This window comes from Condylostylus longicornis, unplaced genomic scaffold (assembly GCF_029603195.1).
Source record: "Condylostylus longicornis isolate FDR11 unplaced genomic scaffold, ASM2960319v2 ptg000012l, whole genome shotgun sequence".
Lineage (NCBI taxonomy): Eukaryota > Metazoa > Arthropoda > Insecta > Diptera > Dolichopodidae > Condylostylus > Condylostylus longicornis.
Window position 1 is genome coordinate 375476 of NW_026577981.1, and position 27808 is coordinate 403283.

General features: G+C 32.3%; 1 protein-coding gene across 1 annotated transcript; it reads right to left on the reverse strand.

Moving 5' to 3' along the window:
* Positions 1–8307: 8307 nt before the first annotated feature.
* LOC129619365 (uncharacterized) lies at positions 8308–12984 on the reverse strand. Its single transcript, XM_055534608.1, has 2 exons — positions 12302–12984; positions 8308–8866 (listed from the first exon to the last, which is right to left on the reverse strand). Exons 1-2 carry the CDS (start codon positions 12972–12974, stop codon positions 8658–8660), a joined length of 882 nt encoding a protein of 293 aa, XP_055390583.1. The 5' UTR covers positions 12975–12984; the 3' UTR covers positions 8308–8657.
* Between the last annotated feature and the right edge of the window lie 14824 nt (positions 12985–27808).

The following is a 27808-nucleotide window of genomic DNA, read 5'->3' on the forward strand; positions in this document are numbered from 1 at the left end:
TGGCTTGGCTACTTACTCAATTGAAATTTCGCAAGCACACGAAGAATAATTGCCTTAGTACGTAACGTAACGTTATTCGTATTCTTATATCTCTCACAATTTTTAGTTTTATTTTTTTTAATTCCATTCCATGTTAAATACAACAACAAAAAATTATTTTACTCTTACTTAACTCATTTAAAATATTTCCCTTCCTTTTGCTTTTTATTTTTGTTTATGGTAGTAAAGCAAAAAAACAAAAAAAATATTACTACTCTTTTTTTATTCTCTTTCGCTTTTCGCTTTTCATTTTTTGTTTTTGTTTTGCAGTATGTATAATCAATTGAGTAATCTACCCAGTATTCTCTTTTGCTATTTTCATTTTTTTGTTTTTGTTATTTATTAGATTATATGTATACCTGTTCATGAACTGGAAAAATTTTGTAAAATATAATATAGATATTGTTTACAGATACTTATCAGTAGATTCTTTTTTTCCTTATTAAGATGAGAAGTCCAAATATATCAGCAGAAAAAGAATTGGAAGGGCTTTCAACATTAAAATTGTTAATTTCGATGAATTCACTAGGTTGGTACAGAGTCACTTTTAGTGGTTGCTCTAAGAAGATGGTTTGATTTTTATTCGAAGAGTTTATAACTTCGACACAACTATACCAATCCCGACAATAGTAAATTCCTTCAGGGATGTATAACCCTGGTCCTATTACCGTTTTATTTATGAAAATGTTTCCATTTTCCACATCTACCGGTAACTTAGTTATTAATTTTGAGTTTGGTTCTATGATATACTTATTCGACATGAAATTAGGTTTGAATAGTAGTTGTAATTTTGAATTCCTAGTGTTCAATGTTTTACTCGAAAGATCTACAGTGGCTCCCAAGGATGTCAATGCATCTAGGCCAAGTAAACCATCAAAGTAATTGTGAAATTTGAATATGAGGAAGGTTGTGTTGCCTGGTTGGTTGAATTCGATAAAGTTTGATAGTGTAACCTGTTTATCCAATGTATGAGAATTTAAAATAGTGTTAATTACTATAGGATTTGTTTTTTGGAGGTCTTCTGGGTCTATATACTCAGGATTTATGAAGAATGAAGATGAACCCGTGTCTATAAGGAATTTTAAAGGTCTTCCAAAAGGAGAGTTTATATTAACATATGGAAGGACGGATCTATGTTGGTTGATATCTATGAATCCGATCGGTTCTTCGAGGCTGTGGGCAAAAATTTGTGTCGTCAATTTCGGGTTCCAGATTCTGACAATTCTGACCGTTATGTTTCTCCAAATTTTGATAGTTATGGTTATAGTATTAATTTAAATTTTGACAGGGAGATGAGGATATATTGGCTTGAAGAAATGCTTTGGGGAGGTTTGCGGAAGTTTGTATTACCAGAGGAAGTGTCCATTGGTTCAGGTTTAGGAAATTGATTAATTGGTTTAGAGAATTGATTAGTTGAGTTAACTTGATTATTGTGAAGATTATGATTGCAATTAAATTGATTATTACTGAAATTTCTATTGTTAAAATTTCCACTGTTTGACGAATGATATTTTTGAAAATTATTTCTGTTATTTGTGGGCATATTAAATTTCTGTATGGGTGTGTGGGTTTTATGTGTGGAAGTTGGTTTAGGATGATGTGTTTCCAGTCGAATATATGAAATATTTTGTTCCCTAATGCAGTTTGAAAAAGCTACTGCTAAGCTTTCGGGTCTCATGGCTCTCACTGTGGACCCAAGTGGTTCTCTTAGTCCCGCTAAGAATGTGTTCAGACACATTTCCGTATAAAGATCCTTTTTCGATTTGATAACGTTTGAATCGTCCTCGTGCATTTGTACATGTGCCGTTATGGTAGCAAGGATTTCTATTATTTCGCTATAAAAATTCTCAACTGTCCTATTTCCCTGTTTCAAGCTATGCAGATCTCGAATGAGGGAAGTTTAATTTCTTTTATCGGAGTAATTTAGTATAAAATTCCGTTTTATACTATCCCAATCTAGAGACGTTCCATACATATTTAAAACTTCATTGGCTGGGCCAACTATTTTATTTCTAATTGCTCTAAGTAAAAGTTTGAAGTATGGTGTACCCTGTGTACATGACATTAATTGAACAATTTCTTCTACATTGTTAATAAAATCAAATAAAAGTTTGGAATTGCCTTGGCATTGTGGTAGATTCTTAATGGCATCAGGTACTCGTAAAAAGTTTAAAATATCTGAGGTAGTGGTAGTTGGAGAAGGGTTTGTAGCCATATCAAAAGTCTTAATTTCAAATAAATGTGTTAAATCTAATGTTAAGCTGTAATCTTCGCTATTAGTTTCAAAATTTCTGGACTTAATTTTTGGATAAGGTGCAGGCAAAATTCTTTTAGTTTTTTCATTTAATTTTACAATTTTGTGAGAGCTTAATTTTAATTCAATTTAGAAAATTATATAAAATTATAATTGATTCTTTCTTTTTTCTTTTTCTTTAAATTTTTATTTATATTTTAACTTTACTTCTTATTTTAATTAAAAATTATTTTTAGGTTTTATTTAAAAATTTATGTTTTTATAATTTTTCTTTTGTTTTTTTTTTTTTAATTTTGTGTAAAATTTTTCTTTAAATTTGTGTAAAAATTTGTGTAAAATTGTATCAATGATAATAAATTCATTTTCCGTTGATTTGTAGCACAACACACAACACTCTTTAAAAAAAAATTTTTTTTTTTAAGTTTGTATCACACTTTTTTTTTTTTGTTTAAAACAACATTCACCGTATAAGTTCAAAGTTTTAAATTTTAATTTGTGATTTTTTCGTTTTAAATTATTTATTTTTAAAGTTTTAAGTTGTTACCGCGAACCGAATTAAATAAATTATACCATAAACCGTTGTATACTTATTCAATGCGAACTATCTAACTTTTACCGATCCTACCGACTGCGCCAATTACGTATCGTATTAACGCAGGTAGGAAAAAAAATGCGAATTTAGATTATCAAAAACACACTTTATTCAAAGATTTAATTAATTCACTTAACATAAGATTTATTCTGATTCTAATCGTTTTATTTCTATAGTATTTATACATATTTTATGTTAGTTCAGCAGCTTTTAGTTTAACAAAGAAATTATAAAAATTAGGTAACAGTATGTAATTTGAATATTTAGAATTGACAAAAATCTGTCAAAAACAATAATGTAATATGATATACATATAACTTAAAGTATTTATGGGAACATAATTATTTATTTTAAAAACATATGCCTAGAACATGCGACTTTAGTTGGCTGTTAAAATACATAGTCTGGGGTAATAATTGTAATATGATTTAATATGATTGGTGATTGTATAGAAAATTTATATTATATGCTAATAGTGTAGGAAAGTTATATTATATATGAGTTTATATAGTGCAGTGTACGTAACTAGCGCCAACGTTAGAGAAACGGGATTAGTCGCTAAGAAGGGAGACGACATCCCGAAACCAGAATTCATCAGCCTCTTCGTCTTCAGAAATGCGAGACAGGACTTAAGCAGAACGCTGGCGATTTTTCAGGCCCAAAAGAGGTATTCGCACTCGGGCCTGGAAACTCATGGGACAACAAGATGACCTGGGTGGTTAGGTCTTCTAAATATGATGACGCATCAGCCGAGGCCATCAAGCAGAGCGGTCACATTCTGCATTACCGGTTCGGGAAAATTCCCGTTCACGGTCTCAGAAGGGGGCCGGCAGAGGCGGCGGATACCATATCGGGGGCGGTTGGTCAGGAGAAACCTCTAGACACCGCTACAAAAGTGGTCAAGAGGATGAGCGATGAGGAACCACTCTCTGGAGGGTATGAAACACCTGAGGAAGGGCGACCCCAATCGGTAAAAACGATGGATGAGATGATTGAAGACCTGTAGCTAACCCTTCGCATTCTGAAAGAGCCGTCTCAAGAGGAAGATGCTCTGATGGCAGGGGAAGATCCTGTCTCGGCACCCAGAAGGGATGAAGGGTAAGGGTACCAGGATGGCTCAGGTGAACCCCTACCATGCTAGGGCGGCATCCGTCGTCCTGGCAAGGATGTTCACGAAACAACATCTGGGTATAGCTATGGTGCAAGAAGCCTTGATATATAGAGAGAAAATCAATTATGTTAAGTATTATGTGTCACCTTTAGAGAACATGACAAGGGATCTCACACCTGTGAAGGCATGTTTCAATACTCGAGGCAAAGGCATAGAGATGGTACTGGAATCGGCATACTTTCCGGGATACGGGGCATTTGCACGACCACCGGAAGTGGAAAAGGTGGTGGAGCACTTCAGCAAAAAGAAGTGGCCACTAATCATGTACTGGAAAGGATGGGAGGGCCATGGTCGATTAATTTGAGTCGAACTGACCCCTTAGCAGACCAGGAAGCGCAACGACGCACCATGGTGGACCTGAAGGTTAGAGAACCTTAGGGGCGAGTTTCGCAGGCTTTTCATTAAAGCCAAGCGAGAAGGGACCTGCGGTTGGTATAGGGTCTTTCTTCCTAAGTATTGAAGGGGAGACATGGCTACAAGGACATTAGAACAAAATTAGATGACGCCCTGTGCGTTTCTGGACATTGTGCAGGCCCACGATAACACCTCGCACGAGGCGATAGAGAGGGCCTTGGGGAGCAGGGGCGTGGACACCACGACGTCGCTCTGGATGTCCAGGATGCTTAATATAAATGATGATACAAGGGTTGCAGAAACTGTAGTCGGGCGGGGCACGGTAATCTTCTGCACAGCTATAAAGCTCCAACTCAATCCTAGCAAGGCGACCCTAGTGCTCTTCACTAGAAAAAGAAAACTGGAGCGTCTGCGCACTATACAGGTGTGCAGGGAGACAGTAGAAAGGAAAACGGATATGAAATACGTTACCTCGGTGTGGTTTTTGACAGCGGGCTTCTTTGGCGATCCACCCACATGATGGTGGTGCCACACTTTACATACGGGGCGGTTCCCTGGGGCAGAAAATTTACACTTGAGACAACAAAAAGGAACCTGAAATGTTTGCAGAGACTTGCATGCGTCTGCATCACTGGGACTATGACATGTCCAACCGCGGCAATGGAGGTGATTCTGGGAAAATCTAACTACATCTATTTGTCGAGTTGGAGGCGTAGGCGCCCATTCTAAGGTTAGTGAAAAATTGGATGGGACTGCTCGGAGATGAAGATCGGGAAGGTCCTACCGGCCAGGATAATCGCATCCAAGAGACGACATGGTTAGAAGATATACCTACGAGAAAAAACTCGTTGTTGAGCGACAGAAGAAACTATAAGGAAAATTTTGCGAGTTAACCGGTCGGGTCACATGCCATAGTGTGGTACACGGATGGATCAAAGACCTGCCAAGAACCAAATTCACTGAACCCATGGTCGGATAGTCAGTCTGCTATCAGAGCCTTGAGCTCTTTTTCATTATCCTCTGAAGTAGTATAAGCTCTCAACATATTGGGTAGGTGCAACCGAGTCACACTGTGCTGGATGCCTGGACATGTAGACGTAGAAGGAAACGAGGCGGCAAACGCGTTGGCGAGAAAGGGCGCAAGCACGCTTCTTTTTGGGCCAGAGCCCTTCTGTGGAATCGGACTACATGCGATTCGAGGAGAATCAAGAAAGGAAACGGAGAGTCAGCGTTTGGAGCTCTGGGGGTGCCTTCCACGACTTCGACAGGCTAAGGAACTTCTGGGAAATTATGACCAGGGGTGGTTTAGGAAAATAATAGGACTCGGCAGGAGCTAGGTGAGAGTCCTTACCGGGGTCTCAACGAGGCATTGTCGCCTTAGGGCTCACCCTAGAAGGCTTGGTCTAGGAATGAAGATGTGTGTGCTCATGCTGACGGAGCTGCGGTCTACCGGCCCTTCAAAGTTGTTTGAATTCATCAGGGGGGTGGGACTCGACAGGGTGTTGTAGGGCTTTCTCCCGCACTTAGCTGAAAGCACAATAGATCTATATTTTCTGGTCGCGGTGCACTTCTTCAACAATCTACAATGGCCCCTGCTGAATTTACGACATGACGACCCTTTTATTTTATTCACTTAAAATTTATAACAATTTAATTTATTTATGTTCTTTATTATTATTATTATTAATTCATTTATTAATTTATATAATTATTGTTCTTAAGATAAAAAAATCAAATATAATTTATATATTTAGGTTTAAACTTGTTAATATTAAATGTTAAGTCTTCAACTTAGCTGCACTGTGACAACTTTTATAATAGTAAAAAATGTATAAAATTTCAAATCATTTATACATATTACAAAGAGAAAAAAATTAAATTTACAATTGAAAAATATGAAAGTAAATTATATATGTGTAAGTTAATTTATTTATGCAAAGTGATTTAATTATACATAGTAGGAAATTTAAATATACATAATTAAACAAAGCTTAAGAGCGTACGTTAATATTTAAGAAAATATGTGAAAGAGTTATCAAAATTTTGTAAATTAAGTCAGGAGTGGAAAACCTTTTTTTGTAAGAAAGATCTCAGCATCACTCTCCCCCGAGATATAATGTAGTTAAAATAAAAGAGCAAAAAAATTGTATTGTAGTAACGAAATAAATTTAATGCTTAATTTTAGTATGAAGAATAAAAAATTGAAGTCAAAAATATACAAAATATAAGAAAAGTTTGTCTAACAGTTAGGATTATAAAATTTAATGTGAGATGAGCTTTTATGACCGTTTAGTTCCGAGCCAAAATGCTAAGTATAGGCTCTAAGTAGCCAATTGAAATAGAAGAATTTCGCCCATTAATATTGATTATAAAATGTTTCCTAAAGCTTCTAATGACTAACCCGAACTTTATCGACCCAAACGAAAGCATGTTGTTCAAATCTTTTGGAATGAAAACATTTTGTTTCGCCTCTCTAGGTACGGCCGGAATGACATTCCATCAAGTTTCGCGGAACCGCGTCATAACAGTGTCACATTCCGTTCGGCTGAGAATGATAAGGCTCGTATGAATTTTGCAAATACCGAGTAAATTCGTAAACTACGCAAAGAACTTAGATTCAAATTGTGAACCTTAATTCGTAGTTATTTTAGATGAAGTTCCAAATCGTGGGATTTATTTCTCGGCAAAAGTGCGCGCAACTGTTGACGCGGCCATCTCGAAAAACGATTGTCTATTGTTAATATGTATTAGTTACCAGAGGAAATCGGTAAAGGTCCTACCAAATCCATGTTGATGCGCTTGAATAGGCACGAAGGTACGCCAAATTTCTCGAATTGTGATTTCGTGTACCGATGTAATTTCGATGGCAAGCTAAGCAAATTCTAGTCCATTTCGAAACATCGAAATTCATCTTCGGCCAAAAATACTTATCTACTACAAGCTTACGGGAAGCACGAATTCCCGGGTAGGGAAAACTATGTAAATGTTGGAATATACTACGGCGCAAAGGGCTTGTGATGTAATGGTGATTTTGTGAGGTATGGACCTCACAAAACACATCCAATTGAGAAAGCGAAATTTTTGGAAATTTTAAATTCGAGGACGAGTCAGAAAACAGGATTTTCAATTGCTTATCAGTCTCCTGAGCTTTGGAAACCATTCTAAGATTTTTTAATTTTGTGTAAAATTTTTCTTTAAATTTGTGTAAAAATTTGTGTAAAATTGTATCAATGATAATAAATTCATTTTCCGTTGATTTGTAGCACAACACACAACACTCTTTAAAAAAAAATTTTTTTTTTTAAGTTTGTATCACACTTTTTTTTTTTGTTTAAAACAACATTCACCGTATAAGTTCAAAGTTTTAAATTTTAATTTGTGATTTTTTCGTTTTAAATTATTTATTTTTAAAGTTTTAAGTTGTTACCGCGAACCGAATTAAATAAATTATACAATAAACCGTTGTATACTTATTCAATGCGAACTATCTAACTTTTACCGATCCTACCGACTGCGCCAATTACGTATCGTATTAACACAGGTAGGAAAAAAAATGCGAATTTAGATTATCAAAAACACACTTTATTCAAAGATTTAATTAATTCACTTAACATAAGATTTATTCTGATTCTAATCGTTTTATTTCTATAGTATTTATACATATTTTATGTTAGTTCAGCAGTTTTTAGTTTAACAAAGAAATTATAAAAATTAGGTAACAGTATGTAATTTGAATATTTAGAATTGACAAAAATCTGTCAAAAGCAATAATGTAATACGATATACATATAACTTAAAGTATTTATGGGAACATTTTTATTTATTTATTTATTTATTTATTTTAGTATCAATTCACAAATATACATATAAAATCTTAAGATTAATGCAATACAACTATTTATTTTATAACTATGTATGCAAATTGATGATAAACTATACAGTAGTGTAAATAAACACTAGTGATGTATAGTATTATGCACCGATACTACCACATATTACTTATTATTCATACAAATTTTGTGGGGTGGGGTATATTTCTTGTTTTTTAAAATTACATTTACATTTATTTACTTAAAATAAATATTAATTGTTTTTTTTTTATTTGAATTTAATTAATTTACTATTTTAAACTTTTCTAATTGTGCAAGTACAAAAAGGGTAAACCGAGCAACATATATAATCTAGTATTATTTTAGACACCTTATTTTTATAAAACTCTTTATAACTACAATTGAAATATTTTTTTGTTATGTAATCTTTGAAAATTTCGATACCTTCTTTATTATCAATTCTTGAAATATGCATAGTATTTTCTCGGGATCCATGTCAGGGCGTACATTTATTACAGATCTACCATGAATATATATTGACTTTATGTAATTCTTATCGTAAACCACAGAAACATCACCAGAACAATTTGGGGAATATTTGTTAAAATTCTCCGAGACATTCAATTCTAAAAGATAAAAAAAAAAATATACGTTCAATTATTCATTTCAACTAAAAAAAAACTAAAAATTTTGCAAATGTCTTCCTTTTCCGCACTTATTATCGATTGCTTTAACAAACGAGTAAGAGCAGAAAAGAACATTTACGAGTTTTAAGAATTTTGGAGCAAATCCTCACTTAGTACTTCTTTCCAATGAAAGGAGACCAGTGAGGGAAAATTTTGTTTTTTTTTTTCATTAATGCAATGAAATTTCTAAATCTTTATAATCAAATGTCAATAACCAGTTTCTACACAATTTTGAAAATTTATTTAATGTGCTAGCTTCCTTAATTTCCTGCGGTAAATTATTGTAATATTTCGGAGCTAGAAAATCATAAGATTTTTGAAAGTGGGTTACTCTGCTTAAAGGAACACGAACTAAGTTTTGACTATTTATCCTTAGTCTATAAGAATTACAAAAGCGCGAAGGTAAGCGATTTTTACTTTTATAAAATTTAATTAAGCACTTATACGCAAAAAGATGTCTTAAGGGTAATAATGCTTGCGCTTGAAATAAAGGCCAGCAATGAAAAAGTCTTGATTTTCCATGAATGATCTTCAGTATACTTTTTTGCGCCAAAAAAACTGGCTCCAGCGTATTATAATAGGTACCTCCCCAGCTCGTTATGCCATATTGAAGTTTCGAGTAGACTAGAGCATAATAAATTTTTAAAAGCAGTTCAATTGAACAATAAATCTTTAAACAGTAGAATACACGAATACAATATAACATATAGTTGTGTAATTTGCTTATATGTGTTTTCCAATTTAATTTGTTATCAATAGTAACACCCAAATATTTATAGCTTTCTACGGTTTCAATTTCAAAACAATTGCCAGAACAATTACCGAAAAATTGGGTTCTAGATTGTTTACAATTTTCTTTATTACATATAAAACTAGAACATTCATTCGCATGAAAAGTGAAATTAAAATGTTGAGGTAGAATGGCTCTGAGATCATTTAATTTAAAGAACATTAATTTTGTTTTATTGCTAATATTAAGTTTATGGGACATAAACCATTTTCTAAGAAGAATCAAGTCTGATTCTATACTGCGTTGAAGTGTGGAAATATCTATTTCGTTATACGAAAGAGAACAATCATCAGCAAAACCAGTTATTTTCCCTTGAAAGGGTTGACTAAACAGAGAATTTATATAAATAAGAAATAACAAAGGTCCTAACACCGAGCCCTGTGGAACGCCTGAAGAGATGTTTTCAAAATTACTGTAAACGTTATCAATTTTTACTTTTTGTAATCTATTGGACAGATAAGAATCAAGAAAATCCAACATAAAACTTCTAAATCCAATATTTTCAAGTTTTTTAACAAGGATTCGGTGATCTATTGTGTCGAAAGCTTTTTTTATATCAATGAAAAGAGCAGCCGTATGTAACTTGTCATTTAGACCCGAGTATAGTTCCGAACATAATTTTAGTATGGCATCTTCAGTACATTTATTTTCTAAGAAACCAAACTGGTTTTTATCAAAAAAATCAATACTATAGAGGAAATTAAGCATTCTTTTTTTTATTACTTTTTCAAACAATTTTCCTATGCAAGGTAACAATGATATAGGCCTATAGTTCGCAACATCCAGTTTAGAACCCTTTTTGAAAAGAGGTATTACTTCCGCAATTTTGAGTGCAGATGGAAAAGTTCCACTATATACAGCCAAATTAAAAATGTAACTCAATACCGGACTTACAGCTCGATTAATTTTTTTCAATAATAAATTATTAACACAATCACTTGTACATGATTTTTTGTTATTTAATACTAATATAGCTTGATATACTTCTTCAGGTACTATATCTGTATAGCCAAATGAATTAAAATGCATATTTGTACCTAGCATATTAAGTACATTCGTTGTGCAATAACAATTATTTTGTTCTATATTATTTAAACTTGAAATTTTAGCTGAATTTACAAAAAAATTATTAAACTCATTTGCGATATCATTTTTGTTTGTAACTTTTTTGTCTCCAATTACAATTTCGTTGACCTGTGTATTCGCTGAGCTTTTGTTTAATATGTTATTTATAGTTTGCCATTCCAATTTAGAGTTACCGCTGTGCTTTGAAAGTTCAGAACTATAGTATAGATTACGCGCCTCTTTTATATTAATACTCAGTTCCTTGCAAAGATCTTTAAAAGAATTTCTTAATTCAACATTATCGGGCTGGTTTCTGCTTTTTAAACCTATTTTATTTTTATATTTTATTTTAGTTAAAAGTAAGTCTGTCATCCAAGGCTTAAGTTTCCTTTTATTTTTAGCTAAATTAAGCTCCCTATAACTGTTGGATATATGTGAATTTAATATTTCAATGAAACCAATATAATAACTTTATCCCAATTTTCCGAATCTAAAAGTCTGTTTAAACGGTAGAAGTTTATAATTCTAATTGGCTGGTTGTCTTTTTTATAGTCTGAATTAGGAACTTGAGATAACATATTCAAAATAACCATATTATGATCAGTTATACCTAATTTTAAGTTTTCACTCTCGAATTCCAAATAATTTAAATTATTAGAAGTTCTTAAAAAAATATGATCTATACATGTAGAACTAAAATTTGTAGTGCGAGTTGGTAACTCTACTAAGGAAGTTAACCCGTGGGACGACATCATGAGTAAATAATTATCTTTCACGCGAGTTTCTTTTAATAAGTCAATATTCATGTCTCCAATTACAATAAGATTTTTGTTTTTCTCTTTATTTAGAATATCGTCAAAATCATTCAGAAAAACAAAGTAATGGAGACCCGTGTTATTAAACTTGTAAACCGAAAAAATTGTGAATTTAATTCCCTCGAGATAACATGCTAGTTTGACTATATCAGCGGTACTTATAGAAATTGAGCTACAATTAGAAGATAAATCTTTTTTGGTGTATACAGCAACACCACCTGAACTATAATTGTTATTACAATTGCAGTGTAAATTGTAGCCGTCTATATTATAATTTTTTTCTTCTTCGCTGTAAATCCAAATTTCAGAAAGAATAATAATTAAAGGAGAATTTTCTAGAGATTGAAGGTGTAATAAAAAGGTATCAAAATTTTCTCTTAAGCTACGTATGTTTTGATGTAGGATTATAGGATTTTTAATTTTTTTGTATGGAAAGGAAACTGAAAGAGATGAATTCATTTTCTATAAAATTTTAGTACTATGTACTTACAAAATTTAAAAATTGATTTCGAAAAAATTATATGTTATCCAAATCGCTGAGATTTCTCACAACGATTGGTTCGTCTCCTTCAGTTTTCCTTATTAAAATTTTAGAATTCTTTATCCAAACATATTTAATTTTATTATTTCTTTTTAATTCAATGGCAGCCTTGTATAAATACCTTTTCCTACTGGTTAAACTTTGATTAATAAATATTTTCTTACCTTGATAAGAAATGCTCTTTTTTAACTCATTTTTCTTCTTCAAAACCTGTTGTTGCACGTCATGCGTATTAAAATCCACTCTCATGATGCTCGTAGGCGCTGAATTTGAATTGTTCTCACCTCGTCTTTTTATTTTCCAGGAGCTACATTTTTTAATGTCATCACAATTTATAGTAACATTAAGGCTTGAACTCAATACTCCGGCCGCTGTTTCGATGGAGTTTGGATTTTCGAGTTCCGGCAGGTTGACTATATCAATGGATGAAGACAACATTGATTGTTCAAAATATTCAACTTTGTTTTCTAGGACGTTGATTTTTTTCTTTAAACTATTGTTTTCATGTTCAAGTTGTAATATTTTTTCTACATACGTCTCGTGAATACGTTCCATATTCTTTACAGCTTCAATGATAATATCTAATTTATTATTCTCGGCCAAACTAGACGAACCACTCTGTTGTATGCTGTCAGATGCCTTTACAAAACCTGGCAGGAGATTACGCAATGTTGAGTTTGACGAGCTTTTTGGTGTACTATTGCACTTATCACATATTTGTGAATTCTGTGATGCACTGCTTACACATGTTAAATGGTATAAAATTTTACATTTTTTACATTCGAATGTTTTATGTAATCTATCAATAATTTTTTTGTTGCATTTTCCACACGACATTTTAATATATGAAATTTAGAGCGTTTAGTGAAAAATAAAATTTTGTTTCTTCTTTTTTAACTTTTTTTTCTTTTCTTTTATTTTTTTTTTTTTTTTTTTTTTTATTTTTCCAAAGTTTGGTTTTTTAATGATTCTGTCTAATATTGTACTTGTATTTAGAAATTCGCCTTTTATTATTGAATAATAAGCAAATTTATATCGAAAAATAAAATTTATTTTTTTTTTTTTTCTTTTCTTTTTTTTTATAATCAAAAAAAATTTTAATTAATTAAATTGAAAATACGGATAAATTGAACTTAACGTGCTCACCCCACAATGAACAAATTAAGAATATTGACATAATTATTTATTTTAAAAACATATGCCTAGAACATGCGACTTTAGTTGGCTGTTAAAATACATAGTCTGGGGTAATAATTGTAATATGATTTAATATGATTGGTGATTGTATAGAAAATTTATATTATATGCTAATAGTGTAGGAAAGTTATATTATATATGAGTTTATATAGTGCAGTGTACGTAACTAGCGCCAACGTTAGAGAAACGGGATTAGTCGCTAAGAAGGGAGACGACATCCCGAAACCAGAATTCATCAGCCTCTTCGTCTTCAGAAGTGCGAGACAGGACTTAAGCAGAACGCTGGCGATTTTTCAGGCCCAAAATAGAGGTATTCGCACTCGGGCCTGGAAACTCATGGGACAACAAGATGACCTGGGTGGTTAGGTCTTCTAAATATGATGACGCATCAGCCGAGGCCATCAAGCAGAGCGGTCACATTCTGCATTACCGGTTCGGGAAAATTCCCGTTCACGGTCTCAGAAGGGGGCCGGCAGAGGCGGCGGATACCATATCGGGGGCGGTTGGTCAGGAGAAACCTCTAGATACCGCTACAAAAGTGGTCAAGAGGATGAGCGATGAGGAACCACTCTCTGGAGGGTATGAAACACCTGAGGAAGGGCGACCCCAATCGGTAAAAACGATGGATGAGATGATTGAAGACCTGTAGCTAACCCTTCGCATTCTGAAAGAGCCGTCTCAAGAGGAAGATGCTCTGATGGCAGGGGAAGATCCTGTCTCGGCACCCAGAAGGGATGAAGGGTAAGGGTACCAGGATGGCTCAGGTGAACCCCTACCATGCTAGGGCGGCATCCGTCGTCCTGGCAAGGATGTTCACGAAACAACATCTGGGTATAGCTATGGTGCAAGAAGCCTTGATATATAGAGAGAAAATCAATTATGTTAAGTGTTATGTGTTACCTTTAGAGAACATGACAAGGGATCTCACACCTGTGAAGGCATGTTTCAATACTCGAGGCAAAGGCATAGAGATGGTACTGGAATCGGCATACTTTCCGGGATACGGGGCATTTGCACGACCACCGGAAGTGGAAAAGGTGGTGGAGCACTTCAGCAAAAAGAAGTGGCCACTAATCATGTACTGGAAAGGATGGGAGGGCCATGGTCGAGTAATTTGAGTCGAACTGACCCCTTAGCAGACCAGGAAGCGCAACGACGCACCATGGTGGACCTGAAGGTTAGAGAACCTTAGGGGCGAGTTTCGCAGGCTTTTCATTAAAGCCAAGCGAGAAGGGACCTGCGGTTGGTATAGGGTCTTTCTTCCTAAGTATTGAAGGGGAGACATGGCTACAAGGACATTAGAACAAAATTAGATGACGCCCTGTGCGTTTCTGGACATTGTGCAGGCCCACGATAACACCTCGCACGAGGCGATAGAGAGGGCCTTGGGGAGCAGGGGCGTGGACACCACGACGTCGCTCTGGATGTCCAGGATGCTTAATATAAATGATGATACAAGGGTTGCAGAAACTGTAGTCGGGCGGGGCACGGTAATCTTCTGCACAGCTATAGAGCTCCAACTTAATCCTAGCAAGGCGACCCTAGTGCTCTTCACTAGAAAAAGAAAACTGGAGCGTCTGCGCACTATACAGGTGTGCAGGGAGACAGTAGAAAGGAAAACGGATATGAAATACGTTACCTCGGTGTGGTTTTTGACAGCGGGCTTCTTTGGCGATCCACCCACATGATGGTGGTGCCACACTTTACATACGGGGCGGTTCCCTGGGGCAGAAAATTTACACTTGAGACAACAAAAAGGAACCTGAAATGTTTGCAGAGACTTGCATGCGTCTGCATCACTGGGACTATGACATGTCCAACCGCGGCAATGGAGGTGATTCTGGGAAAATCTAACTACATCTATTTGTCGAGTTGGAGGCGTAGGCGCCCATTCTAAGGTTAGTGAAAAATTGGATGGGACTGCTCGGAGATGGAGATCGGGAAGGTCCTACCGGCCAGGATAATCGCATCCAAGAGACGACATGGTTAGAAGATATACCTACGAGAAAAAACTCGTTGTTGAGCGACAGAAGAAACTATAAGGAAAATTTTGCGAGTTAACCGGTCGGGTCACATGCCATAGTGTGGTACACGGATGGATCAAAGACCTGCCAAGAACCAAATTCACTGAACCCATGGTCGGATAGTCAGTCTGCTATCAGAGCCTTGAGCTCTTTTTCATTATCCTCTGAAGTAGTATAAGCTCTCAACATATTGGGTAGGTGCAACCGAGTCACACTGTGCTGGATGCCTGGACATGTGGACGTAGAAGGAAACGAGGCGGCAAACGCGTTGGCGAGAAAGGGCGCAAGCACGCTTCTTTTTGGGCCAGAGCCCTTCTGTGGAATCGGACTACATGCGATTCGAGGAGAATCAAGAAAGGAAACGGAGAGTCAGCGTTTGGAGCTCTGGGGGTGCCTTCCACGACTTCGACAGGCTAAGGAACTTCTGGGAAATTATGACCAGGGGTGGTTTAGGAAAATAATAGGACTCGGCAGGAGCTAGGTGAGAGTCCTTACCGGGGTCTCAACGAGGCATTGTCGCCTTAGGGCTCACCCTAGAAGGCTTGGTCTAGGAATGAAGATGTGTGTGCTCATGCTGACGGAGCTGCGGTCTACCGGCCCTTCAAAGTTGTTTGAACTCATCAGGGGGGTGGGTCTCGACAGGGTGTTGTAGGGCTTTCTCCCGCACTTAGCTGAAAGCACAATAGATCTATATTTTCTGGTCGCGGTGCACTTCTTCAACAATCTACAATGGCCTCTGCTGAATTTACGACATGACGACCCTTTTATTTTATTCACTTAAAATTTATAACAATTTAATTTATTTATGTTCTTTATTATTATTATTATTATTATTATTAATTCATTTATTAATTTATATAATTATTGTTCTTAAGATAAAAACATCAAATATAATTTATATATTTAGGTTTAAACTTGTTAATATTAAATGTTAAGTCTTCAACTTAGCTGCACTGTGACAACTTTTATAATAGTAAAAAATGTATAAAATTTCAAATCATTTATACATATTACAAAGAGAAAAAAATTAAATTTACAATTGAAAAATATGAAAGTAAATTATATATGTGTAAGTTAATTTATTTATGCAAAGTGATTTAATTATACATAGTAGGAAATTTAAATATACATAATTAAGCAAAGCTTAAGAGCTTACGTTAATATTTAAGAAAATATGTGAAAGAGTTATCAAAATTTTGTAAATTAAGTCAGGAGTGGAAAACCTTTTTTTGTAAGAAAGATCTCAGCATCACTCTCCCCCGAGATATAATGTAGTTAAAATAAAAGAGCAAAAAAATTGTATTGTAGTAACGAAATAAATTTAATGCTTAATTTTAGTATGAAGAATAAAAAATTGAAGTCAAAAATATACAAAATATAAGAAAAGTTTGTCTAACAGTTAGGATTATAAAATTTAATGTGAGATGAGCTTTTATGACCGTTTAGTTCCGAGCCAAAATGCTAAGTATAGGCTCTAAGTAGTCAATTGAAATAGAAGAATTTCGCCCATTAATATTGATTATAAAATGTTTCCTAAAGCTTCTAATGACTAACCCGAACTTTATCAACCCAAACGAAAGCATGTTGTTCAAATCTTTTGGAATGAAAACATTTTTTTTCGCCTCTCTAGGTACGGCCGGAATGACATTCCATCAAGTTTCGCGGAACCGCGTCATAACAGTGTCACATTCCGTTCGGCTGAGAATGATAAGGCTCGTATGAATTTTGCAAATACCGAGAAAATTCGTAAACTACGCAAAGAACTTAGATTCAAATTGTGAACCTTAATTCGTAGTTATTTTAGATGAAGTTCCAAATCGTGGGATTTATTTCTCGGCAAAAGTGCGCGCAACTGTTGACGCGGCCATCTCGAAAAACGATTGTCTATTGTTAATATGTATTAGTTGCCAGAGGAAATCGGTAAAGGTCCTACCAAATCCATGTTGATACGCTTGAATAGGCACGAAGGTACGCCAAATTTCTCGAATTGTGATTTCGTGTACCGATGTAATTTCGATGGCAAGCTAAGCAAATTCTAGTCCATTTCGAAACATCGAAATTCATCTTCGGCCAAAAATACTTATCTACTACAAGCTTACGGGAAGCACGAATTCCCGGGTAGGGAAAACTATGTAAATGTTGGAATATACTACGGCGCAAAGGGCTTGTGATGTAATGGTGATTTTGTGAGGTAGAGACCTCACAAAACACATCCAATTCAGAAAGCGAAATTTTTGGAAATTTTAAATTCGAGGACGAGTCAGAAAACAGGATTTTCAATTGCTTATCAGTCTCCTGAGCTTTGGAAACCATTCTAAGATAGACAGTGAATTTTCCAGGAGATAATTCACGTTTTTCGACGAAATACCGAAAATGTTTAATTAGCTGAATAAATAGAAAGTAGCTTTTTCGAAATAAACGAGAGTGGCTCCCTGGTGTTACCATGCTGCTGCTGTAAAACAGCGCTGACGGCAATATTACAAGCATCCGTACCGATCCTAAAAAAGTGCGCCAAAGAAGTGATTTTAGCAAGAGCGTCCTTTACCGCCGTAAACGCGTCATTGAAACTTTCAGACCAACTTAAATTCTTGGCAGCTTTTGTTTTTTTAAGTAACTATGAAAGATGAGTGTATATTGGAGAAAGAAATGTAGCAAGATCAGATAGAGTAGATTCCCGCTATTAATTGTAACAATAACCCGTTATCTAGTTTTACACGATCTAGTTTTTGGGAATTTGAATTTGTACTGAATTTGCGAAGCAGTGTACGCTTTGTAAAAGGAGGCGGAGAACTCGCACTACCCCACACTTCTATGCGCGTCACGCCTAACTTCTTGGTAGTACCGACAAATGGGTTGCCTAGAAGCGGAGTTTCGACTTCTAGAACGATTCTGAAAATTCGATCCCGCACCTAATTTTATTAACTTTTTTTCGATTCTTGCTAAAAAACTTTTTAAAATAATCATCCAAACCACCAGGAATCACATGGAAAAGGTCGGAAGCCTAAAGAATCTAAGAATTCCCTGAATGAGTTCAGTGGAGATTCAAAAATTGGGGTAAGGTCAGTACTGTCGTCTTCAGCGGAGTGAATGGTTGCATTTATTTCTTCGGCCTCCGTTCTATTTACATAAATTTCTTTTCTTGACAGAGCATCGGCTACCTTATTTTCTTTACTAGCTACATACTTAACATCAAAATAATATTCTAGCTTGATCTTTCATCCCTGTAACTTTGAATTAGGCTCTTTTAAATTACGTAACCACAAAAGGGGTTTATAGTCCGTTCTGATAGTAAAACTTCTACCGAATTGGTAATAATGGAAATATTTTACTGGTGCTGGTGGCCGAGTCTCAACAACACCAGAGACTCATAGAAGGATAGGGCTGGGGACAGTGTTGATTCGTCCCCCCTTTCAGCATAGTGATATGCCGTGTGGTGCTTTTCAATGTTTCTGGTTCTGGTTCAGTTGACAAGTTAAATTCAACTATTTATTTTTTTTTTGTAGTCACACCAAATTTTTTTAGTTATTTATTTCAACGTGTGCATAATTTTTTTTCTGGTTATGATATGTAGCCATTGATGGAAACCTGCTACTTCTATTTAACCCACCCCAAGCTGAAGCTCCGGAACACAGCCAGGTGCACACTTGGGTAGCTGGTGGCCGATGCAAAAAAAGGTAAAAAAAGAATTACAAGAAAAACTTAATTATATAATAATTTATCATCAGAAATTTCGAAATTAGTTATATATTCGGGAGCAAACTTTTGAATTATGAATCTAAATATCAATTATTCATCTTGTAACAATTATAACGAAATTTTTAAACCAAAAAGAAAATAAATTACATTACAAAAAAATAATTTTTTCTCTTTTTCTTTTCTTTCTGTATTTGCAATATTTTTATATTTCACAATCTTAAACATGTAATTAAATTATAATCTATTTTAATATTATGTATTTTTTCAAATTATTTTCTGTTTCTTATTTTTTTGTAATTTCCTATTCAAACTTTTGCATGGATATATTATATATAAGAATTTCATATCAAATTTACAATAACATGTACGTAAGTAGGTAATTTATTTTCAAACCATATATTTTTGCTTTCTTTTTCTTTTCTTATTTTTTTTCCTATTATTCTACTCTTCTAAATTTTATTCTTTTTCAGGTAGTACCAATATAACCTATTACAAATAAAAAAATACAATTCGTACAAGAAAAAGAGGTAAAAAATCTGACCACTATTATATGTTGTATTAATGTCTTCATATCTAACAAGTCCCAATGCTCAGAGAGAAACTTGAAAGCACGACTTTATTTGATATGGGTTTTTTTAAATCGAAGTGGCTATTTTTTGAGAAGAAATATTAAAATAAATTCACACTTATTATAAAGCAGGTAAAATTAAGAAAATATATTTGAAAAATCAAAAAAATATATTAATATTTTCATTGATAATTATTTTAAAATTTAAAAAAAAAGCGAAAAACAACAAGCACATCCTTCGCCTTCAACGTTTTATATGTTACTGAAAGCATTTCATTATTTTTAAGTGAACAGTTTTTTTTCTCATAGGGTAAGTTAACTCAAGATATAGGGAGTTACTGTGGTGTCAAGTTGAAAATATAATTAATGAAAGATAATTCTTAAATATTGATATAAATACATAGTAAAGAAAAAATTTGAAGAGGAAATTAGAAAATAATATCTAAAATACAATCAAATATTATTTGTTAACTACAAATTTTATATAAACTTCAAAATTTCACCTCTATTTTTATTTGAAAAAATATTAAAAACTTACTATCATTTATATCAATTACCTAAGAAAAAAAAATATTTAAAATATTTGGAAAAAACAATCATATATTTTTATGACCGGATTTGAATATTTTTTATTTTTGAAATAAATGGTATTTTACCAAATGACTCAAAAATTCCGACTGTAAAATAACAGGTATTTTAAAATTTTTGTTCTTTATGTAATATTCTTTCCGTTTAGAATTAAGATAGGTCATATATACACATGCAGGGACATTTTATAAATAGATTGCTCTTGTTTACCTGCTTAAAAAATATAAAAAGTAGGTACATACATATTTTTTTTTATTAACTTAAAAACTAACTGAAATTATTTGAAACAATTTTATAAGTAACGTATAAATAACCGAAATGAGATAATTCAAATTGTTGAAATGTGTCAACCTATATTACTTTTAATAACATTTTTGTTAGCCGACACTACTCAACTTTCCTTATTGGGAAATACAAAATCAATTTACAAATTTAAATGGGAAGCATAGAAAATCATACATCCTTCCTCATTAACATTTGAAACCATACTGAAATATGAATCTGAAATTTTTTTTTCATTTTTTCTTTCCTCCTACCTTTCTTTCTTTTTCGTGCAATAGAATTTAAATGGGAAGCTTTTTAAAAAATGTGTATAATATCCCGAGATTTTTTAAAATATTAAACTCTTTTTTACTTAAAAAAAAAAGAAAAAATAAATAAAAAATATGACACGATCAGTGGCATTTAAAGAAAAAACCAGCAACGAAGCCAAAAATTCGTAATATTTCGTAAAAAAAATTGAGTATTGGGACTTGTTAGATAAAAAGACATTAGTTGTATTATTGAAATTATTATTAGGGATGGGGATCTTAAATTTCATTATTGCTACCTAGAATATAGCAATTAATGTTAAGTTAAAATTTATATGCATGTATGAAAAATTCCTTTTGATCTTGAAATTAAATTTTTCCTATAAAAGAAAACTTAGTTTTTCGAATAAAAGCTAAGTGCTACGACCTAGTCCATAACAACTTTTTAAAAGATTCTTTATACTCAGAATTATGAATGTTAATAGTTTCCCCTTTTCAAGGCAATTTGTCATCGGCATAGCAATTTTTGCAAAGTCCCTGATGAATTTGCCATAATATCCCACAAGACCTAAGAATGATTTTATTTTTTTCACAGTTTCTGGAATCGAAAACCTATTTACGGTTTCTATTTTTTTTGGTTCAGGCTAGATACCACCTATCGTAATGACATGACCTAAAAAGTCAGTCTCCTGCTTTATGAATTCACATTTGTCAAGTTGTATTTTTATGTAAGCCTCCCTTAACTTTTTTAATATAATATATTGGTTAAAGTGTCAAAATGTTCTTCTTTGCTTGTATTGAAAATTATTATCTTGTCGAAAAAGATGTAGCACTTTTTTCCGATATAATCCACCAACACCGAGTTCATAACCCGAGTTCATGGAAGTTTTCAGGAGGAAATGCTCCGCATTCAGGAGCATTTTCGCTAAAGTACATACGAATTTCATTCCCCATATTAATTTTTAACATTTTTTTTTAAATTTATTTTACTTTGAAAGGGAAATAGGATGTTATTACCAACAATACCATCAAACCGGTCATGGAAATCCACTTCGAGAATTTCTATTTTTTTGTTTGAATTAAATTCTATAGAGTCAATTTATATTTTAATATTACAAAGTAAAGTATTTGTTAAGGTTTTGATGATAATTGGCGTTACTTCTTTATGAAATTTTGGGTCACCTTCTTTTTCACTGCACCCAAATCATTAATGAATTTTAGGGGCATATCCTTCAACTGGATTTTTATATAAACCCCAAATAATTTTTATAAATTTCTTAAAGTTAAGAAAAATTTCAATGTAAACACAAATTTAATCTTCAATTTATTAAACAACTTTTGATTATAATATTAAGGTTATTTATTAAGATTATAAGCTTTAATGAAAACACAAATTTAACCTTTATTCTATGACCTCCCAAATATGATTGGAGAACGATTTTTTCAAAAGGAAGTCGAAAATATTCTAACGTGTGCTTCTTTTTGTATTTCACAATATACGGTACATAAAAGTTATGCATACTAAAAATAAGACTTGAAATGATTATTTCGCTTATTCTGCGTTTTTAATAGTAGAGAAAAAAAATGTAGCATTCTTGTATCACGCATTACTAGAATTTTTATTTCATTGGCGACAATGAAATAAAAATTCTAAAAAAAAAAACAATAAGGAATTTGGGAAACATAGTACAAATTTTATGGCTAAAATTTATGAAAGTGTGTCCAACATGTATGCTGAAGAAGAGGGTGACATGACTATATATATTTTAAATTTAATTAATTGAATAAAACTTAATATTACATCACTAATTTAAAAATTACTTAAACAAACTGAAAATTATGAATTGTAAAAAGTCTAGGGGTACGTCTTTTGTTCTATTTGTAAAGTATTTTCGAAAATCATATAATCTACTACGCAGAACGCAGTATTAATGTCTTTATATCTAACAAGTCCCAATGCTCAGAGAGAAACTTGAAAGCACGACCTTATTTTATATGGGTTTTTTTTAAATCGAAGTGGCTATTTTTTGAGAAGAAATATTAAAATAAATTCACACTTATTATGAAGCAGGTAAAATTTAGAATATATATTTGAAAAATCAAAAAAATATATTAATATTTTCATTCATAATTATTTTAAAATTCTTGAAACGGCGGAAAAATAACAAGCACAACCTTCGCTTTCAACGTTTTATATGTTACTGAAAGCATTTCATTCAGTAAAGATGCGGCTATGGAAATAATAGGTCACCGGTCAAGACGAAACGAAAATAATTGGTGCGATACTGAATGTAAGAGGGTTAATGAATTAAAACATGAAGCATGGAAAAAATATGTTAACAGAGCTGCGAGGAGAAATTGTGAAGACTATAAACAAAAGAGAAAAGAAGCAAAAAAATTAGTAAGAAGAAAAAAGAGGGAGGCTCTTAATGCTAAAGTCCTTGAATTAGAACAAAACTCTAAAAGTCTTATAAGAAATTTCTACAGAGGTATTAAAAACCAAACTACTCCTTACCAGCCCCGATTGGGCATTTGTAAAAACAGTTCAAATGAAATAATTATCGAGGAAGAAAAGAGTTTAGATAGGTGGGAGGAGTATTTCACTGAGTTGTTTAAAAAGTCCGATTATGAAAATGAATTGAACGAAAATGTTGCGCCAATAAGTAGTGCCGAAAACAGAGTCGAGGAACCTAGTATTGATGAGACAAAAGATGCAATCCATAAACTGAAAAACAACAAAGCTAGTGGCGAAGATTCAATAACAGCGGAGTTGATCAAGTACGGTGGAGATGCAGTATTACAGAAAATACATGAATTGATAATTTTAATATGGAAGAATGAAGATATACCAGATTCCTGGAATAGTACGTTAATATTTCCTGTGCATAAGAAAAGAGATAAAAAAGAGTGTAGAAACTATCGTGGAATATTTCTCTTAAATACAGCGTATAAAGTTTTCACAAATATCCTATATGATCGCATTGGCAGCATAGCAGAGGAAGTTATAACTGAATATCAGTTTGGTTTTAGGAAAAACAAGTCAACCACGGATCAGTGCTTCATTTTGAGTCAAATTTTCGAAAAATTTAATGAAGTTTCGAGGGATGTACACTGCCTTTTTATTGATTTCAAACAGGCTTTTGATAGAATAAATAGAGAGAAAATTTTTGGAGTGATGCAGAGACTTGGCATACCTGAGAAATTGATAAGGCTTACTTGTATCACTTTGAAGGATACAAGTGCGAAGGTTTTGGTACAAGGAAAATAACGGCCCCTTTCCCCATAGAATCCGGTTTAAAACAGGGGGATGCCCTTTCATCACTGATATTCAACCTAATGTTGCATTATGCTCTGAAAGATATTGGTACTGACAAAACAATATTTACCAGGTCAGTACAAATTTGTGCATATACAAACGATATAGTTATAATTGCCAGGAATCTACGAATACTAAAAGACACATTTCTAAAACTAGAGCGAAATACTAATAATATCGGTCTCAGCATAAACGAACAGAAAACGAAATATTTTATAAAAGCCAGAAACTTGTACCCCTCAAGTAAAGTTTAAATATTGGAAATTACAAGTTTGAAAGTGTACCTCAAATTAAGTACTTAGGCGTCATTTTCTCCAGCTCAGATGACTCAACCAGTGCCATTAAAGAAAGAATAAGTGCGGCTAATAAATGTTTTTATACTCATTCAAAACTTATACGTTCCAAATTACTGTCAATAAGGAGTAAATTAAGTATATACAGAACATTAATTAAACCAGTACTCACCTATGGTTGTGAATGTTGGACATTAAAAACATCTGATTGCAACTTATTATCTGTATTTGAAAGAAAGATGTTGAGAAAAATTTATGGTCCGGTTAGAAATGAAGATGGAACGTACAGAATTAGAAACAATAACGAGCTGGAAGAATTAATCAAGCACCAAACGGTCATAAGATATATAAAGGCGCAAAGGATAAGATGGCTGGGTCATGTAATCCGAATGCCTGAAGATAGCAAGGCTCAAATAATATTAAATAGAAAAGAATATGTTGAATCGGTAGTAGACGACCTGAAAATCATGAATTTCAACAACTACATCACGGCAGCAAAGGATCGGAAAATTTGGAAGAGGATAGTACAGGAAGCTTTGGTCCACATGGGACTGTAATGCAGAGAAAGAAGAAGAAGAAAGCATTTCATTATTTTTAAGTAAACAGCTTTTTTTTCTCATGGGGTAAGTTAACTCAAGATATGGAGAATAACTGTGGTGTCAAGTTGAAAATATAATTAATGAAAGATAATTATTAAATATTGATATAAATACGTAGTAAAGAAAAAATTTGAAGAGGGAATTAGAAAATAATATTTAAAGTACAATCAAATATCATTTTTTAAATACAAATTTTGTATACACTTCTAAATTTTACCTCTAACATATTTTTGAGAAAAATTTTTAAAATTTAATATATTACCTAAGTAAAAAAATATTTAAAACGTTTTGGAAAAGACAATTATATATTTTTATGACCGGGTTCAAATATCTTTTTTATTTTTGAAATAAATAGTATCTTACGAATAGCAAATGACTCAAAAATTCCGACTGTAAAATGACAGGTAGTAGGTACTGATATAAATTTTTGTCCGTTTGTGTTTACTATTAAGATTCATACACAGACAGGGCCATTTTATAAATAGATTGCTCTTGTTTACCTGCTAATAAAATATGAAAGAAGTGAACAACAAAATTTTTGAAGCACTCAATATAACATGTTTGAAATAGTTTTAAAATAATTATATAAAAAAAATTGATCATATTTTTTTTTAATAACTTAAGAACTTACTGAATTTTTTTTAAACAATTCTATAAGTAACGTATAAATAACCGAAATGAGATAATTCAAATTGTTGAAATGTGTTAACCTATATTACTTTTATTAACATTTTTGTTAGCCGACACTACTCAACTTACCTAATTGGGAAATACAAAATGTGCATGAAAAATCATACATCCTTCCTCATTAACATTTGAAACCATACTGAAATATGAATTTCAATTTTTTTTTTCATTTTTTCTTTCCTCCTACTTTTCTTTCTTTACTGAAATTATTTTAAACAATTTTATAAGTAACGTATAAATAACCGAAATGAGATAATTCAAATTGTTGGAATATGTCAACCTATATTACTTTTAATAACATTTTTGTTAGCCGACACTACTCAACTTACCTTATTGGGAAATACAAAATCAATTTACAAATTTAAATGGCAAGCATAGAAAATCATACATCCTTCCTCATTAACATTTGAAACCATACTGAAATATGAATTTGAAATTTTTTTTAATTTTTTCTTTCCTCCTACCTTTCTTTCTTTTTCGTGCAATAGAATTTAAATGGAAAGCTTTTTAAAAAATGTGTATAATATCCTGAGATTTTTTAAAATATTAAACTCTTTTTTACTTAAAAAAAAAGAAAAACATAATAAAAAATATGACACGATTAGTGGCATTTAAAGAAAAAAACAGGAACGAAGCCAAAAATTCGTAAATTTCGTAAAAAAAATTGAGTATTGGGACTTGTTAGATATAAAGACTGTCAAAAATATATTGCGTATGTATCACATTATTCTATTATTTTAATTATAAAATTTTATTGTAACTCTTTTTGAACGGCTAATAAAACATGTATACATATATGTATATAAAAATTTTAGTTTTAATAAAAACTTTTAACATAGTGATCAGTAAGGTTCACCAATAAGGCTTCTGATGAATTTACGGCATGAAGACCATTTTTATTCACTCAAATGTTAACAATTTGGTTTATTTAAGATTTTTAATCAAATTCAATTTATATGTATGTATATTGAAATCTAAACTTGTTAATATTAAATTTCAAATCTTCAACTTTGCTGCACTGTGACTACTTTCATAATGATAAAAAATGTATAGAATTTCAAATCATTTACATACATAGTTATGTCATCTACATGACTTGATGATAATTTCTTAAGTAACACCTCAAATAATCTAAGATTTCTGAAATAAAATCATGTGTTGCGTTTAAAACTAAAACTCAAAAAACTGTAAATACAAACATCGTCAAAGTTACATTTTATTCTATTGCTATCAAACAAAATATTTTAAATGCTGTTCGAAGTAAAAAATTAAAGTTAAATGGCAATAATTTTGGTGATATGGTAATAATTATATTTACATAAATGAGTGTTTAACTAAGCATAATAGGATGTTACTGGCTGAGGCAAAAATTTAAAAGCAAATAATAAATGTAAACTATATTTGGGTGAAAAACTGTAAATTGTATATTAGAAAAACAGAAACTGGAGTATCTTTTGAATATTTAGCTTGTTATTTGTTATTTTTAAATTTATTTTTTTTATATTCTATGAATAATCAAACACGATATATCACTTTGCTGACAGGGTGACGAATCAACACTGTCCCTAGCCCTATCCTTCTATGAGTCTCTGGTGGTGTTGAGACTCCCAATCTTTGCTCGAAAAACCCCTAAATTTTGGACACCACAGGGGGGAATGGAACTAGAATTCCATCAACATTTTATTGACGCACATGTGCAAAAAAAAGGTAAAAAAAGAATTACAAGAAAAAATTAATTATATAATAATTTATCATCAGAAATTTCGAAATTAGTTATATATTCGGGGCAAACTTTTGAATTATGAATCTAAATATCAATTATTCATCTTGTAACAATTATAACGAAATTTTTAAACCAAAAAGAAAATAAATTACATTACAAAAAAATAATTTTTCTCTTTTTCTTTTCTTTCTGTACTTGCAATATTTTTATATTTCACAATCTTAAACATGTAATTAAATTATAATCTATTTTAATATTATGTATTTTTTCAAATTATTTTCTGTTTCTTATTTTTTTGTAATTTTCTATTCAAACTTTTGCATGGATATATATATCAGAATTTCATATCAAATTTACAATAACATGTAAGTAAGTAGGTAATTTATTTTCAAACCATATATTTTTGCTTTCTTTTTTTTCTCTTATTTTTTTCCTATTATTCTACTTTTC

Excerpts from the sequence above, each read along its gene's own strand:
- LOC129619365 (XM_055534608.1), bottom strand. The coding sequence starts at position 12,974 with ATGTCGTGTGGAAAATGCAACAAAAAAATTATTGATAGATTACATAAA. Across the intron at positions 8,867-12,301 it reads AAAGAGCATTTCTTATCAAG|AATTGAATGTCTCGGAGAAT; the intron begins GTAAGAAAATAT and ends TTTATCTTTTAG.